Source organism: Pithys albifrons, chromosome 11 (genome assembly GCF_047495875.1).
Source record: "Pithys albifrons albifrons isolate INPA30051 chromosome 11, PitAlb_v1, whole genome shotgun sequence".
Lineage (NCBI taxonomy): Eukaryota > Metazoa > Chordata > Aves > Passeriformes > Thamnophilidae > Pithys > Pithys albifrons.
The window spans coordinates 2,179,257-2,196,741 of NC_092468.1; the positions used below are offsets into that span (position 1 = coordinate 2,179,257).

General features: G+C 54.5%; 1 protein-coding gene across 1 annotated transcript in view; it reads left to right on the forward strand.

The window, feature by feature from the left end:
* Positions 1-17,485, forward strand: part of EPHB1 (EPH receptor B1) — an 84,131-nt gene that overhangs the window by 55,567 nt on the left and 11,079 nt on the right. The window contains exons 6-14 of the mRNA XM_071565999.1: positions 1,151-1,332; positions 3,066-3,228; positions 6,476-6,584; positions 6,818-6,882; positions 10,688-10,810; positions 11,987-12,234; positions 13,227-13,442; positions 15,541-15,690; positions 16,247-16,440. Of these exons, the coding sequence (XP_071422100.1) occupies positions 1,151-1,332; positions 3,066-3,228; positions 6,476-6,584; positions 6,818-6,882; positions 10,688-10,810; positions 11,987-12,234; positions 13,227-13,442; positions 15,541-15,690; positions 16,247-16,440 (1,450 nt within the window). The remainder of the gene's footprint in view (positions 1-1,150; positions 1,333-3,065; positions 3,229-6,475; positions 6,585-6,817; positions 6,883-10,687; positions 10,811-11,986; positions 12,235-13,226; positions 13,443-15,540; positions 15,691-16,246; positions 16,441-17,485) is intronic.

The window sequence follows — 17,485 nt, forward strand, 5'->3', positions numbered from 1 at the left end:
CACAGCTCCAAGAATTCTTGGCTCTGGAGGTGCATAGCTCCAGGGATACTTTGCTCTGGGAATGCACAGCTCCTCCAGGGGTGCTTGGTTCCCTGGCAGCAGCCCTGGGATTGTTCCAGTGGGTACAGAGAGGGGGCAGGGAGCAGTGGCAGTGGGGATGATGTGCCTGGCAGCTGTTCTGGAAAACATGCTGTGGTCTGGTATGTGAACTAAAATATTATGGGCTGCTTTGTAGAGCAGTGTGGTGTGTGGCATAGCTGGTGGGACTGATTAGAAATGCATGGCAGGGAGGGAGGGGGGTTGGACCCGATGCCAGCTGTGTGCTCAGCCAGTGCCAAGCATTCTGCTTTCTCCAGGGATACTGCAACAGGATGCCCAGGCCCCCTGTGCTGTGCTGCCCGGCAGGTCTTGGGGGCTGCAGGGATAGAGGTGCTGCCTTTTGAGCACCCATGTGCCATGGCCCAAAATGCTGAGGGATGGTTTGAGACTGTTCTGCAAGTGTTTGGGATTTGGAAATAAAACTCCTGGGAAAAGTGTGTTTGAGTAATGAGGATGACCTTCCCCCAAGAGCCCCTGAGAGCAGATCCAGCAGCTCCTCTGGAGCCAAAGCTATGCTACAGGCTCCTTGTTGGGCTGGAGTGTCCCTGCCCTGGTTTCCCATCAGTGTCCTCAGAGTTGGCAGCTTTTTGCTTCTACATCCCATTCTGACAGCATGTGGCGTGGCAGCTGTGGCACAGGCTCCCTGAGTGCTGGGTGCTGGGTCCTCAGAGAGGCTGTTACAGCAAGAGGTGTAGAGACTGTCACCAAGCCTTGGTTTGTTCCCATTGGGGAATGCTTTGCTGTCTCTGTCCCACTGTGGGAGACATTCTGGGACCCAGCAATCCCAGGGAGAAGGAACACCAAGGATTTCTAAGCCCCTAATTAAAAGAAATAGTTAGTTTAAATACCAGAATTCCCTTGCCAGCTCATTGCTCTGCTTCCACATAAGCTACTGCAATCCTGCTCTTCCCACTGCTAATGAGTGAGTTTGTCCCATGGGTCCAGCAACTGCAGGCATGGGAGACTTGGGATGCTCTGTGTGCCCAGGGGATTTTCCCACTCCCCAGGGCTGTTTTCCTGCCCCTCTCTGATCATTTCACTTCCTTGGCAGCACCCTCCACTGTCCCCATCATGCACCAGGTGAGTGCCACGATGAGGAGCATCACGCTGTCCTGGCCCCAGCCCGAGCAGCCCAACGGGATCATCCTGGACTACGAGATCCGCTACTACGAGAAGCTGAGCCGCATCTGCACGCCCGACGTTGGCAGCACCGTGGGCTCCAGGCCGGCACCGGTGAGCTGGGGGGGGACCCTGCCATGGAGGGTGGGCTGGGGGCCCCTGGGGCTTCACACGGAGGTTGCTCAGGGTCTGAGCTTGCTGGGAGAGGGGGAACATCCATGGGCTCTGAATTGGGCTCTGCTGGGAAGGGTCCAGGTGGGACAGGCACCATGTCACCTGGGCTGCCTCTGGAAGGTGGGAGTGATGTACAGCCAGAAGAAGGGGAGCGATGTGGTGGCTGCCAGTGCTAATTCACAGAATCATAGAATGACTTGAGTTGGAAAGGACCTTAAAACTCATCTAGTTCCAACCCTCCTGCCATGGGCAGGGACACCTCTCACTAGATCGGGTTGCTCCCATCCAACATGAGCCATTCCTCCCCATGGCAGCATTTTTTTCAGGACATCAATGCCTGTGCCTGACTTGGCTCTGTTATCTTTTAGGATGAGCAGGGACTTGGAGCATGGGGACAGTGTCTGGAGGAGGGGAGAGGGTGGTGAGAAGCAGTGAAGGTTGTCAGGATTGTCCCTGTCCTGGGTCTCTGCCTCCCGCTGGCTCCTTTCCCCGGCAGCCGCCCTTCCCGCAGGGAACACGCTCTGACCCCTGCAGTGAACCGTGCAGAGCCCAAGCTGTTCCTTCCCTCCTGTGCCTTGCCAGCTCTAATGAACTCCTCTAAATGTGAATAATTAGATGATCTCACCAGCGGTCTCTTACCAGCAAATCACAGAGGAACATGAGACTGAAGATGCATGAGCTTCCCTCCAAGCTTTAGCACCAGGTTTAGCCAGCACAGCAGGGACTGCAGGGGCTGGGGCTCTCAGCAGACGCAGGTTGCCCTTGAACCTGCTTGAATAGGGTCTTGTAGGGCACATTGTGGTGTTTTATGGGATCACAGAATTGTTTGGGTTGAAAAGGACCTTAAAGATCATCCAGTTCCAACCTCCTGCCATGGGAAGGGACATCAGATTCCCTTAACAGTGTCACGTTTCTGAAATGCACAGGGACATCAAAGGTTCAAAAGGTAGGAATTGGCTGCTCAAGAGTATTTCTGCTCTGGATGCTCTTATTGTTTCTCCCTGCTGCTCCCTGCTGTGGTGGGACCAGGAGGGCTGCCTTGGGAGGCCTGTGCTGCAGGGACCTCCCCAGCTTCTTGGAGGCCAGACAGAGCCTGTGGGTCCTGTTTCATAGAATCATAGAATGTCCTGGGTTGGAAGGGACCTTAAAGACCATCTCATTCCAAACCCACTGCCATGGGCAAGGACAGCTTTCACTAGACAAGGTTGCTCCAAGCCCCATCCAGCTTGGCCTTGAACATTTCCAGGGATGGGGCAGTCACAGCTTCTCTGGGCATCCCGTACCAGGGCCTCACCACGCTCATAAGGGAAGAAATTCTCCTCAGTATCCCATCTGACCCTTCCCTCTGGCAGTGGGAAGCCATTCCCTGTGTCCTGTGACTCCAGACCCTTGTAAATAGTCCCTCTCCATCTTTCCTGTCAGCTCCTTTCAGGTACTGGAAGGCTGCAATTAGATCACCCCAAAGCCTTCTCTTCCCAGGCCAAGCAATTCCAATTCTCAGCCTTTCCTGTGGGATCCTGTGCGTCCAGGATGCTTCTGAAGCAGAACCAGAGTCTCTGCTTCATCCCCCTTCAGCTAAAGCTCATTCCTGCCATCTCCAGGGGCAGGTGGGCTGCGGGGCTGTGCTGTCCCTTGTCCCCATCACTGACCATCCCTCTTGGCCGTGCCCACAGGACCACAATGAGTACAACTCGTCCATGGCGCGGAGCCAGACCAACACAGCGCGGATCGAGGGGCTGCGGCCGGGCATGGTGTACGTGGTGCAGGTGCGGGCGCGCACCGTGGCCGGCTACGGCAAGTACAGCGGCAAGATGTGCTTCCAGACCCTGACGGATGGTGAGCATGGGCAGGGCATGGGCAGGGCATGGGCAGGGCACGGATGCAGGCAGGGCACGTGTGCGGGCAGGGCACAGTCGCAGGCAGGACACGGGTGTGGGCAGGGCATGGGCAGGGCACGGGTGTGGGCAGGGCACAGTCGCAGGCAGGACACGGGTGTGGGCAGGGCATGGGCATGGGCAGGGCACGGGTGCAGGCAGGGCACGTGTGCGGGCAGGGCACAGTCGCAGGCAGGACACGGGTGTGGGCAGGGCATGGGCATAGGCAGGGCACGAGTGCAGGCAGGGCACGAGTGCGGGCAGGGCACAGTCACAGGCAGGACACGGGTGTGGGCAGGGCATGGGCATGGGCAGGGCACGAGTGCGGGCAGGGCACGAGTGCGGGCAGGGCACAGTTGCGGGCAGAACACGGGTGTGGGCAGGACATGGGCATGGGCATGGGCACGGGTGCGGGCAGGGCACGTGTGCGGGCAGGGCACAGTCGCAGGCAGGACACGGGTGTGGGCAGGGCGCGGGCATGGGCATGGGCACGTGTGCGGGCAGGGCACAGTCGCAGGCAGGACACGGGTGTGGGCAGGGCATGGGCAGGGCACGGGTGTGGGCAGGGCACAGTCGCAGACAGGACACGGGTGTGGGCAGGGCACAGTTGCGGGCAGAACACGGGTGTGGGCAGGGCATGGGCATGGGCAGGGCACGGGTGTGGGCAGGGCACAGTCACAGGCAGAACACGGGTGTGGGCAGGGCATGGGCATGGGCTCTTCCCGGCGATGGCTTCGTGCCCTAATTGGATTAGACCTCCCTTTCCAATGTGAGCGCCATTATGAGGTTTTTGGCCTGATGGAGACAGTGGTCTTAGAAGGTTTATGGGCTTTGTGAGGACAGTTCCTTTAGGATTTGAGCTCCAGTCTGAGTTTTATGGGCATTAGAAGCACAGGGCTTGTTTGGGATTTGTGGGCTTTATGAGCATAGCACCATTATGAGGTTTATGGTCTTTATGATGACAGCAACATTATGACATTAAGAGGGTCTATGAGGACAGTGCTGTGATGGTGTAATGGGGTTTATCAGGACAGACCCATTTTCAGGATGAGGGGCACCCTACTATGGGGTGTCTGGGCTTTGAGAAGAAGGAGCCATTGTGTGTTTTTTGGCTTTTCTGAGGACACTTCTCCACGAAGCTCCCTCCTGGTGGGCAGTGTGGTGGGAGCCAGGTGATTTACAGCAGTGCCTCAATCGCCCACTGGAGGAGTGATCTGCCTGAAATCTCCCAGCTTTGCCTTTCCCCTGCTGTTTGGCTGCACCTCTGGCTTTGCTGCCCCAGCCTTGGTGGCAGAACCCCCTGCCACAGGCTGAGTATGGCATGATGGGATGGGGTGAGAGGAGGGTTGTAGACTCTCAGAGGAAGGATTCTGGGATACTCAGAGCCACATCTGAGCCATCAGGGCAAAACTGGAAGGGTCAGACCCATCACTGAAAGGTTTCCCACCCCATGCTGGCGTGTTGGGCCAGCTTATGATCTTCATGGCTTCTTCTGGCCTCCTTGCTAAAGTCTTGCTGGCTTCTTTCTGGCCCCAACCCTTTCTGCACCCACAAACACTTGGTTCCTTTAGAGACAACTCATGGGAGAGTTTTCCAGTATTCCCAGCTTCAGGACTAATCCAGAAGTTGGTGAGTGAAAGAAGGCTCCTTTGTGATCTTCCTCTCCCTCGGGCCCCTGGAGTGAGACAGAGCCCCATCCCTGCTGCTGGTGTGGCTCCTGCTCTGCTTAGGTGCTTTCAGCCACACTGCCTGTCTTTCCTAAAGCTTTTCTTCTTTCTGAAAGCTTTCTTTTTTCCTAAAACTTTTCTTCTGTCCTAAAACTGGGTCACCCCATACTTGCATTCATGTCAAGTGCCAGCTGGGTGGGAAGAGGAAAACCACGCAGGGTGACCAAAGGGAAGGAAATGGTAATAAACCCCCCTCCAATGCCTTGAATATTCAGGATTAGAGAAGCAGGAAGAAAAATCCTGCCTCAAATAAGCAATTAATTGAAATTTAATAAGAAAGGATAGTGTAGATTATTAAATAATAATTGATTGTTAGATGAGAATTTCTCAGGATTTAAGCAGCATGCAAGAGATAAATCTTGTTGCCAGTAATTAACTGCAGAGTAGAAAAATACAGATAAAAGGGTGCTAAATGCTTTCTTTTGGATGAATTTTATTTTAACCCTTGTGTGTGGCTGCTGGTACAGCCTAGCAGATCTCTCTGGAGGAGGCGGTGTCTCTGGAATGCTGCAGAAGCCCCCAGGAATGTGGGATCTGCCCACTGAGGGAACCCACACAGCTGACAGGGCAGGGGATAATGGGAGAGACACATGGAGGGTGCAGGTGGTTTTTTGGGAGTTCCTCCAGGCATGTGCAGTCCTCCCTGTGCTGCCTTGGCTGTCACCCCAGGCTGCTGCTGAAGGATTTAGTGGGTGGCCAAGGGGACATGGCAGGTGGCTGAGGGGATGTGGGGGGCTGGAGGGATGCTGGTGGGGAAGAGATGCTGTGGTTGCCATGGATGTGCCAAAGGAGTTGTCTCATGCAGCCTCTGGAGATGTTAGATCCTACACACAGACCTGCAGCAAAGGTGCCCAGGTTCCCCTGAGCCTCTTTCCCAAGGTCAGCTGTTGCTTGGTGGACTCTCTGGTGTCTGCCAGGGATGAACTCCCAGCTCTTTTGGTTATTACTGGGATATTTTCTCCTTCTCCTTTCCTACAACTAGTAGGAATTTTGTGTCTATGACACCCTGTGTTAAAATTGGGCAAGGTGACCAACAGGTTTAAATCATTGAATCTCAGAATGGTTTGGGTTGGAGGGACCTTAAAGATCATCTAGTTCCACACCCCCTGCTATGGGCAGGAACACCTTCCACTATCAGGTTGCTCCATAAATAAATTTATTGAGGAAAGAGAAACACCAGAAGTACAGACAAACCACCTTGTAAACCTCATCTCTGGAAAGCTGGGCCCATGCACACTGGTTTGACTTTACTCCCAGCACCTTCTCTTTCATGTTTTTAATCCAAAGATGTGTAGGCTGAGTGTGACAATCAGCAATGCAATGCAGTACTGGATCAAACAATGCTCCCACTTGGATCCTCCTTGTCCTATCATCCTCCCATGGGAGCAGCACCCATGGAATCAGAGGAGAAATTATGGGATCCTTTCCCAGAGTCTGCTTTTGCTTCGAGGGAGAGTTCAGCCCATCCTTCTTCTCTTGCAGATGACTACAAGTCAGAGCTGAGGGAGCAGCTGCCTTTGATCGCGGGGTCTGCAGCGGCTGGGGTGGTCTTCATCGTCTCCCTGGTGGCCATTTCCATCGTCTGCAGCAGGTGGGTCCCTGTGGGATGCTGTGTCCCTGCAAGGTGGAGGTGGTAAGATGCAGATTAGGGGCAGAAGGGAAGGGATGGGGGACCCCTGTAGCTGGGGAGGGCACCGAGATGCCACTGCTCCTGGAGCTTTGCTGGCACGGAAGCGGTTTGGGGGCACCACCAGCTGCAGATTCCTGAAGCCTGGCTGTTCTGTTCTCTCCCCTCCTCTCCCCTCCTCTCCTCTCCCCTCCCAGGAAGCGTGCCTACAGCAAGGAAGCTGTGTACAGTGATAAACTACAGCACTACAGCACCGGCCGAGGTGAGTGGGGGAAGCAGGAACAGCGGATGGGGGAACGCTCCCAAACCTGCCCCCGGCACGTGTCCCACTCCTCCACCTTCCAAAGACAACCAAGGGGTGATGGAAGCCCCTTGGGCAGGTGGAGAGGACCACAGGGTGGGACCACAGGGTGGGACCACCTCTCCTTGGGCAGGTGGAGAGGACCACAGGGTGGGAGTAGAGATGACTACAAGTGCGTGTCAAGGTGTCTGGGGGGCGTTTGCAGTGGTGCAGCACTGTGGGTGGGAGAAGAAGGAGGGATTTGAAGGATGAAAGGGGCAGGGGGGATGTAGAGGGCAAAGGATGGGGAGAGGATGGTGTGAAGAATCCCAGAGGAGGAAGGGAAGGAGAGAGGTGGTGTTCAGAAAGATAAGCTTCTGATCTCCTTCCACAGGCTCTGCCTCTTCCAGGATTTTGAGAGTGTTGATTTTGGGAGTGTGGTTTGGGAGTGGGGATTGGTGGCTGGCATTGCTGCTGTCCTGTCCACGTGGCTGGTGCTTGCCCTAAACCCTGCTCAGAGAAGGATGTGCAGCCAGTGACTGGAAAGGTTTAACTGGCTTTGGGCTGCTGATCCCCTTGGCAAATAATTGGGAGAGCCTGAGCTTTTCCTAAGAGACCTCTGTGGCTGGTGGAGCTGTGCACCAGAATAAATTCGAGGTGTATTCCTGTGCAATGTCTGGTCAGGTGCCCCTGCAGCAGCCAGGCCTGGAAATGATAATAAAGCATCAGCTCTGGGGGGCAGAATTTGCCACCTGGTGCCCACAGGCTCTGTGCCCCACACCTGCAAGATGTAAATCCCATTTATACTCTCCTAGAGATGCCTCCCCAGTGCAATTTTCTGCCTTGTGAAAAGAACCATTTCTGGGTTCTGAGAACCTGCCTGGGGGAAAGGGATATGGGGTGAAGGGATGGATGAAGGATGGCTGGGAAAGGCAGGGAGCAGGATGGGTGAGCAGAGTGGAGGGATGGAGTTGGAGTGATCAGCCTGGCAGAGAAAATCAGGAGGATTGAGAGTGCTGGTGAGGGGTTGGAGACAGGCAGAAGAGCCCAGCAAAGGACACTGGATGTCTTTTGACCTTCTTGGCTTCATCCTGACCCCTCCCAACTTGATGGGGGTCCCTAAACCTCCCAGCAAACAATAAACTGTTTCCCAAACATCACCGGGTGATCCTGAAGTACAGCGGAGTTGTGCTTTTCCTCCTTTGTTCTCCACGTTTCTGCACTGCAGGGAGCAGGGGAAAACTTGTTTGATGCCTGATGGCTAAACTCATGTCAGGCTGCAGGTGGATTGATTTCCCTTTCTCCCCCAGTTTTGAAGCATTCTCCACCCCCACATGCATCCCTAGCTAGACCCAAGCACCCCAAATCCCAGGATGCTCAAACTCGTTAGGGAAGCAGTGAAGCATGTGCCTGTCTTTGGCTTTTAAACGGGGGGATGTGAGGATTGGTGTCTGAAATCCAGAGGTGCAGGTGCTCCCGGACTCCTGTCAAGGTTAGTGAGCCTCTGGGTGCTCCATTAGTGCAGATGCTCCAGGAAAACAGGTGGGAAATTTGTGGTGAGCAACTAATGGAGTAACAAGAGCATCCTCCGGAACAAATCACCGTGTGTTTAGTGGCACAGCAATTACAGCCTCCCAGCACAGCTCTGCAATCCCTCTGGCAGGCCCCTGGGATTGCTGCTGCTGGCAAGCACTGCCAGGTGGGGCTTGGGGTGACGTGGGGTCTCTCAGGCTATGATTTCTCATGTTTTTTCCCTGCTGCTGCTTCACCAGGAGCTTTGAAATGGAGCAAGAAGGGAAAACACCCTGTTAAAAACCAGTGATTTAGCAAGAAGGGTTTTTCTCGGTCCCCATGATATTTATTCCAAAGATAAAATTATGTTGGAAGGAATTGGATGCTGGATTCAGGGCCATGGTGAAGAGAACTTCAGATTTTGATGTTATAAAAAATTTGCCATGGTCTGCAGTAGTGCTCAATGTCCTAATCCAGTTCTTAGGAATATTGGGGTGATTTTAAGAGCACAAAGCCCTTCACAGGCAGCTCAGCATGATGGTGTGCTCTGGTACCCAGAATTTCACTCAGCTTTTGCCTATGTGGTGATGGTGAGCTGGGGTCTGAGGTTTGCAGAGATGAGGAGTGGGTTTATGCCCTAATCCTGCTCATTTGGATGGCATGAGGATGAAGGGGGAGCTGACCCTGGTGTTTACTGAGCATATGGGCAGACCCCAGGGCAAATCAGAGGGTGTTTTCAAACCAGTGACAATGGGCAGGAAACTTTGGCATTGTTTCTCCTCTATTTTTTCAGTACTTTGATCAGTGAGTCAGTCTCCGTTACGATCCTGTAAATCCCTTTGTAATCCTGGCTGGAGCATCAGCTGCTCTTGTAAAAAAATTTATGGGACAGTTAAAGTGTATGAGACAGAGCCGTAAAGGGATTTATGAACTGGGAGATGCACAGATGGCTTCATTGCAGCCTTACCCGCTTCTGAGGGGCACAGCTTTTGCCCCAAGTGCATCCTTTGGGGGTGAGGATGCTCCTGCCTGGTCCCTCCCTAGTCCTTGATGCCCCACAAGCAGCTCTCCCTTGGGGACTGTTTGGCACCAGCAGTGCCCACTGTGAGGCTTTCATGGCTCCTCCTGAATTAATTTGTAGCTGGGACCTGATTTAGATTCCTGGTGCAGAGGTGATGCTGTGGTCCATGCTTCCATCTGTATGTTGGCTCTTGAAGGACTCTGGGAAGCACCAGTGTGATGGGATCATTGTCCTTGGAGAGGTCTGAACAGTGTAATCAAATGCTGTTAATCACTGTAAGGGCAAGGTGCTGTGGGGAGGGGGACCAGGCAGCAATGTCCCATCTGCTGTCTTCCAGACATGACTTTGAGGGTCTGCTACACCATTCATGGTCCCCTTTTCTGGGTGAGAAATGGCACGGGAGGCTGAACCCTGCCGGGAGGGGACCAGAGCCCATTTCATGTCCCTTTTGGTTGGTGGTGCAATGCTGGTGCCCTGCTAAGCCCTGGGGATGGCTGTGACCTCACTCTGCCCCACAGCTGTACCCCCAGCAGCCTCACAAGCCCCTGGGCATCCAAACACAATGTCTGCAAACACAGTTTGTGGAATTTGGGGGCCTGGTTTGATTTTTTCCCCACTGGAAAAGGGCAAGAGCCCACCTGCACCATCTCCCTGCTGCGCGTTGCCCCCGTGCAGGGGACCACACACGTGTCACAGTGCCCAGCCAAGGTGGATTTTCATGGACCCACCCAGGTTGTTGATTATAATTGCTGCACTCTGTCAATTTAGTAGCTACCACAAAGCTATCAGAGGCCTTTTTGGATAAATAAATATTTCTTCACTAACGTGTGGAGCCTCATAAAGCCTTCACCGTAAAGGCAGCCTGCTGTAGTTCAGGTCTGTAACTGCTCCCATTGCCAGGGAGGAGCAAGAGAAAGGATAATAGCAGAGGAGTGGAGGGCAGAGGAGGAAAGGAGGGGGTGCAGGGGAGGGTTGGGTGCAGTGGGTGGACCAGACTCCAATTCCTGGCCATGGCACAACTGCTCTTGGTTTCCTAGGCTGCCCAGAGAACTTGTGGATGCCCTGTCCCTGGAAATGTTCAAGGCCAGGCTGGATGGGGCTTGGAGCAACCTGGTCTAGTGGAATGCATCCCTGGACATGGGAAGGGGTGGAAGTGGATGAGCTTTAAGACCTTCCAACCCAAACCATTCTATTAATTCTGTATTTCTCTAATTCTCTCCCTTTTGCTGTTGTTCCCATCTTTCCTGCACCAAGGGTCTCCAGGGATGAAGATTTACATCGACCCCTTCACCTACGAAGACCCCAACGAGGCAGTCCGAGAGTTCGCCAAGGAGATTGATGTGTCCTTTGTGAAGATTGAAGAAGTCATTGGAGCAGGTGGGTTTTGCCATCTCCTGCTGCCCATCCCTCCCTGCCCTCTCTGCCACTCCTGTGTGGCCAGACACCCATCTGCAGCAATTTTCTGGGGAAGCACACATGGTCCTTCACCGGGAAATGGTCAAGGAATCTTTGAGACAACTGGCTTTTCTGGATTTGTGATGGGGGAGGACAGACAGCAGATTGATTTATGCTCTCAAAGTTCCTCTGAGGTGGGAAAGGCTCCAGGAGAATATTCTCTGGCTGACCATGGGCTCTTGGGATTTCCCACTTGGCTTTTCCATGAGATAACAAGAAAAGCCAGATCTCACTGTAGGCTGTGCCATATTCCCATACATATGTATGTATACACACACGTGCACGTATGTGTGTGTCATCTGTGCTGTTTCTATTGCCATTTTTAAATAACTGTGTCATACTCTTAGTAGGGAAAGTGAGAAGCTGCTGAGGGAAGCTGTGAAGAAGCAATGAGTTAGTTTGGTTGGGATCAAGTTCAGTGATGTATCACCTGCCCTTTGCTGCTCATCAAGGCAGAGTGGCTGAAAATCTGACTTAAATGTAATCCCTCCACAGGCATATTTTGCTTTAGTGAAGGAAAAGCTCTCCTGCTGGAAAGGAGAGATGCTTTCTCCATGTTTTAAATCAGGGAGCAGCAATGTAAACAGCCCAATTATTTTTCCATTCCAAGATAAGTGATGTGCAAAAAGGCAGCTGGGATTATCAACGCTGACACCTGATATTTGAGGTAGTCCTTAAATGCTGATGCTCTTGCTTTGCAGATCCTTCTTGTGAGGGTCTGCAAGGCAGCCCCAGCCTCTGCTTGGGTTGGTGTTGGGCTTTGTCACCTTGGAGAAGGTTGCAGCCTAAAAACATCCCAGCAGCAGACGTTGCCCCTTTTAAAGAGGGAAAGTGAGCAGATTGGTAGAGGAGAGCATTGTTGAAGTGTGAACTGGCTACCATTTCTCGTCTGGTTGGTTTGGAGACCAAACATCCCAAGGTACCGCTGCTCTTTGCAATGTTTTATGTGGAGCAGGAGGTGGAGGTGGTAGTGGAGGTCTAGTGGCATTTGGTGCTCTGGTCTAGCTGACAAGGTGGTGACCAGTCAAAGGTTGGACTTGATGACCTTGGAGGTCTTTTCCAACCTGAGTGATTCCGTGGTTCTGTCTTGCCTTGCAGGGGAGTTTGGAGAAGTGTACAAAGGCCGCCTTAAGTTGCCGGGCAAGCGGGAGATCTACGTGGCCATCAAAACGCTGAAAGCCGGTTACTCGGAGAAGCAGCGGCGGGACTTCCTGAGCGAGGCCAGCATCATGGGGCAGTTCGACCACCCCAACATCATCCGCCTGGAGGGGGTGGTGACCAAGAGCCGCCCGGTCATGATCATCACGGAGTTCATGGAGAACGGCGCCTTGGACTCCTTCCTGCGGGTGAGTCGATGTGCTGCTTTAAAGGTAAACCGGCAGGAGAAACAAACCCAACACAAAAGAGATTGTAAGTCAGAGTTACAATTTAATAACAATATTACAATAAATGCAATGATACAAAGAGAAATTGGTTTTAACCCACCAAACCTGGCACTATAACCCATCCCCCTGGGGCACAAACACAGTGGGGTTTGTTTGCCCCTGTGCTGAGCCCTACGTGGTTCCTCTGAGTCCAAAGGAAAAAGAAGGGAAAGAAAAACTTGGTGCAGATGATGGTCTCAGTCTGGTTGAGAGTGCTGGTCTCCTCCTGTCGAGGTTCTGATCCTCCTCTGGATCTGACCAATGGTCCCAAAGTCCCCAAACCCCAAGATTATATACCCTCTGGGTCAGGTGGGAATGCCCAGTCCCTCCTCCAGGGCAGGGAGTTCCACAATGTCTGATCTGACTCTGTGAGTCAGGGGGGATTTTGGAATCGTTGCTGGCCCATGAGCAGAGCTGAGCCCTCAGGTGGGTGTGGAGGTGCCAAGGAGTCCCTGCAGGGCAGTTCTCCCAGCTCCTCTGCCAGGCTTCTTTCCCAGCCAGCTCCCAGCCTTGAGGGGTCAGGTGCTGCCAATGGGCCACTGGGAACAGTTCTTGGGAAATGGTATCAATACACAGCTTTGGTCACATCTACACAGTGATAAACTGGTCCCAGCTGCTGAACTGGGACAGTTGAGCTGGGGCCATGCAGGCTGCTGTTCGCCTGTGGGATTCACGAATGAGATGTGGGGATCCCGTTTGTAAATCCCAGCCTGTCTGCCTAGCTTGGAGCTGGTTGCAGTGTGCAATGTCCCCAAAATGTGTGTTGTGGTGCTGGTTCCCTCTGCTTTAAATCAGGCAGGGCAGCTGGATAGTCCTCTGGGGGGTGCAGCATCCCTCTGAGTTCAGGGTGAGTGGTCCTGCTCTCATAATGGGGTCTGCACACTCACCCCAGCTCCTGCTCTTCCTACTCACAGCAAAACGACGGGCAGTTCACAGTGATCCAGTTGGTGGGAATGCTCAGAGGGATTGCTGCTGGAATGAAGTACCTCGCAGAGATGAATTACGTGCACCGGGATCTGGCTGCCAGGAACATCCTGGTCAACAGTAACCTGGTGTGCAAAGTGTCCGACTTCGGCCTCTCGCGCTACTTGCAGGACGACACGTCTGACCCCACCTACACCAGCTCCTTGGTACGTGCCTCTTGCAGGGTTTCATCCTGCTCAGCATTCCCTGTGCCTGCCCTGCACCTGCTGCCAGCTGGCCCTGGGACAAGGGTGCTGCATGTACACCCTGGCATGGGTGGAAGCATCTCTTGAGTGTTCCCACCATGTAGGGTCATGATGGTTCCCGCAAATCATCCTCTTTTCCCTCCTTACTCTTCCTCCTTTTTATGAGTTTTCTGCCTCCCTCCTCCGCAAGCACCTTTCTGCCCTCCACAGTTTCCAGGTAAGCCTCTTTTCCCTTTTCTCCCTGGAGGAAAGGTGCACAGAGGAGTCCCTGGAGAGGCAGGAAGGGAAGGCAGGGAGTTCACAGCAACCCCGACGGCACAGCGATGGCGTTTCAACTTCCCTTCCCCCAGCACTCCAGTTCTGGACTGCTTTTCCCTGCTGGAAACTTGTTCCATGCATTAATTGGAGACAAGCCTAATGGGGCTCTGCAGTTCCCCAGCCACCCTTCTTCTCCTTAATTAACTCATTCATAGGTGATAGCAGCTCCTCTCTTCCCCTGCTCCCACTGCCCCAGGGGACCTGCAGCTCCCCACCATGTCCATCGTCCTGCCAGTGAGCCCCAAGCCCCTGAGTGGTGTTAAGTGTGATCAGAGGGAAAGGAGTGACCCCTTGGCCTCATTTAATCCATTAATTAGGAGAGTGTGCAGTGGGTGCCAGCACGAGGCTGCACCGACTCCTGCCAAAGCAGCTCCTTGGGCTGCTGAGCTGTGCCCAGGTACCAGGGCTGGTCCAGCTGCCAAAATGGGAAAGCCATGGACATGCCTTTAAGGCTGACTCAGCGTTTTGGCCCAGTTGCAGTCCCTCAGTCTCCCTCCCCTGCTCATGGGATGTTCCCATCCCTGCTGGAGCTGCCCCGTTCCCTGCCCAGCTGCTCTGCAAGCAGCAGCCTTTGAACACACCCCCAGCTTTTATTTTCCCTTCAAAGACCCCAGCAGTAGCTGCTGAGACGAGGCATGAATTAGTCTTTCCCCCACCTTCAGAGATAAAAAGAGATTATCTCATCTGTGTTTTTATTTAATTTAAGCCATAATAGATCTCCCTGGCAGCTGGGAAGTGATGCTGTGCCTGCGATTGCATCACTCTGCCTCCCACAGCAGGTTTTTTGCTCTGGGGAAAAGGCAGGAAAAACAACCTAGCAGTTAATTTCTCCATTTGTAGTTATTCAAATCAAATTTTTTGCCATTCATCCTTCAAGAGCAGCTGACGCTTCCTCGGAGAGGCTACAGAAAACAATTGTGCTAAACAATTTACAGTGCAGTTCTGCCCCCGGTAAATTCCATCTGTACCTGTGCTTTTCCTTATCCCTGGGCTCTTTTTGTGGTTATTTCAGCAGAGCTGGCCCAGGGAGCCATCCCTTTCTGTGCTGCCCGTCCTCACATCCCTGCCCCCTCATCAGCATGGCCTCTGGCCCTGGGACCTGCACTGGTTTGGTGGGGTGGCTTGAGATGCTGAGCGTGTTTTTGAGCTTTTAGGAGAAACAAGGAGCTCTCTGCCAGAAGGACCTTCCTACTCCAGTGTTTTCCATTGAGTCCTAAAGGTAGTTTGGCTTTTTCGCTTCCACTCCACAAGTGGGGTTGGAAGGATCTTCTGGGAGCTGTGGGAGCCCAGATGAATCTGTAGAGGATGATTTTAGGCTTGACCTTGTCTCCATTGAAGGCCAAGGGATGGGGATACCTGTGGCTCCTTACTTGTGACAAGCACTCCCCAGTCCTGCATAGTCTTGTCACCTGGTGACTCCCTGGAAAGGGACCTGGGGACAGGCCACCAATGTGCTGAGTTCTGCAGGGCAGCTGGAGTGGGGTAATGCTACTCAGTGAGATAAACCCTTGGATAAACCTGTTTGTTTTGTTCAGCTAACCCCTTCTGGGCAGGTACAAGGTACATTTGTGGAGTTGTTACTGGCTCCTTCTCATCCCATCGGGTACCACTTGCCCACTCTCAGGGGGTCCCCAGCTACCGGCAGCCAGGGGTGTGTGGGATGACTCCAGCCCTGGCTGGTGGATATCCAGGCTCTTCTGCCAAGGGAGCCATTCCTCAGCTGCTCCCACTTTTTCCGTAGGGGGGGAAGATCCCTGTCAGGTGGACGGCGCCAGAGGCCATTGCCTACCGCAAGTTCACCTCGGCCAGCGACGTCTGGAGCTACGGCATCGTCATGTGGGAGGTGATGTCGTTCGGGGAGAGGCCCTACTGGGACATGTCCAACCAAGATGTAAGCACTGGGGGTCATCCACCCTGCTCTGAGGGTGTGGGGGTGGCTCATACCCTAAGGAAAACCCTGCCTGAATGGCTCTCTGCTCCTTCATGGAGCCTCGGGAGGACTCGGTTTGGAGATGAATCAGGCTGGAAAGTGAGAGGATGCAAGGAGGGAAATAGGGTAGAAAAGCCAGTGGGCTGGTAATTGGACTTCAGCAAGCTGCAGGGCCTTTGAAAATGTTCAGAGGGCTTACGAGCAGGGAAGGAGCTTTGGAAGTGTGAGTGCTGTACTCTGGCGCGATCCGCCGAGATAATGAGTGGCAGCTCTCCGCTGGGAGGAACTGCAGCGCGCGGAGCATCAGAGCGGGGATTAACCTCGGAGAGCGCCGGAGCCGGGAGTGTCTCCTCCTCCCGCTCCCTTTGCTGCTGATCAGCTGGGCTGGGCTCTGCCTTCCCGGCTGCCCGTGGCACCTCTGCCGGCACACACAGCCCAGTGAGTGCCGCTCAGCCCCTACATGAGATCCCCTGAGTCCCTCACCCTCACGTGCCGCTTTCTGCCTCGCTGCCTGCAGGTCATCAATGCCATTGAGCAGGACTACCGGCTCCCGCCGCCCATGGACTGCCCCGCCGCCCTGCACCAGCTCATGCTGGACTGCTGGCAGAAGGACCGCAACACCCGCCCGCGCTTCAGCGAGATCGTCAACACCCTCGACAAGATGATCCGCAACCCGGCAAGCCTCAAAACTGTGGCTACCATCACCGCTGTGTGAGTGCCCGTGTGTTGTGTCAGCTCCCTGAGCTGCAGCACAAGGCTCCCCGAGCAATGGCACAGGGCTCCCCAAGCCACGGCACAAAGCTCCCCAAGCCATGGCACAGGGCTCCCCAAGCCACGGCACAAGGCTCCCCAAGCCACGGCACAAGGCTCCCCAAGCCACGGCACAAGGCTCCCCGAGCAACGGCACAGGGCTCCCCAAGCCGCAGCACAGGGCTCCCCGAGCAACGGCACAGGGCTCCCCAAGCCACGGCACAAAGCTCCCCAAGCCACGGCACAAGGCTCCCCAAGCCACGGCACAGGGCTCCCCAAGCCACGGCACAAAGCTCCCCAAGCCGCGGCACAAGACTCCCCAAGCCACGGCACAAGGCTCCCCAAGCTGCAGCACAGGGCTCCCCAAGCCGCAGCACAGGGCTCCCCAAGCCGCAGCACAGGGCTCCCCAAGCCACGGCACAAGGCTCCCCAAGCCATGGCACAGGGCTCCCCAAGCCACGGCACAGGGCTCCCCAAGCCACGGCACAAAGCTCCCCAAGCCATGGCACAGGGCTCCCCAAGCCGCAGCACAAGGCTCCCCAAGCCATGGCACAAGGCTCCCCAAGCCACGGCACAAAGCTCCCCAAGCCACGGCACAGGGCTCCCCAAGCCGCAGCACAAAGCTCCCCAAGCCACAGCACAAGGCTCCCCAAGCCACGGCACAGGGCTCCCCAAGCCGCAGCACAAGGCTCCCCGAGCAACGGCACAGGGCTCCCCAAGCCACAGCACAGGGCTCCCCAAGCCACAGCACAAGGCTCCCCGAGCGGCTCCTGCTGCCAGGGTGGGGGCATGGATGGGAATTCATCAGTCATTTGTCAGGCACGGGGGTATTCTGTCTTTGCCTGACAGTCAGACAAAGAACATGTAGTTTTCAGTCAAGCAACAGCAATAATTCTTTGCTATTGATTCTTTATGGTGTGTGACCATACGGGTGCGGCAGCTGCTCTGCCGGTGCCTCTGTCCCCGTGGCTCCTGCAGCGTGCAGGGTTGTGAAGCTGCATGGCAC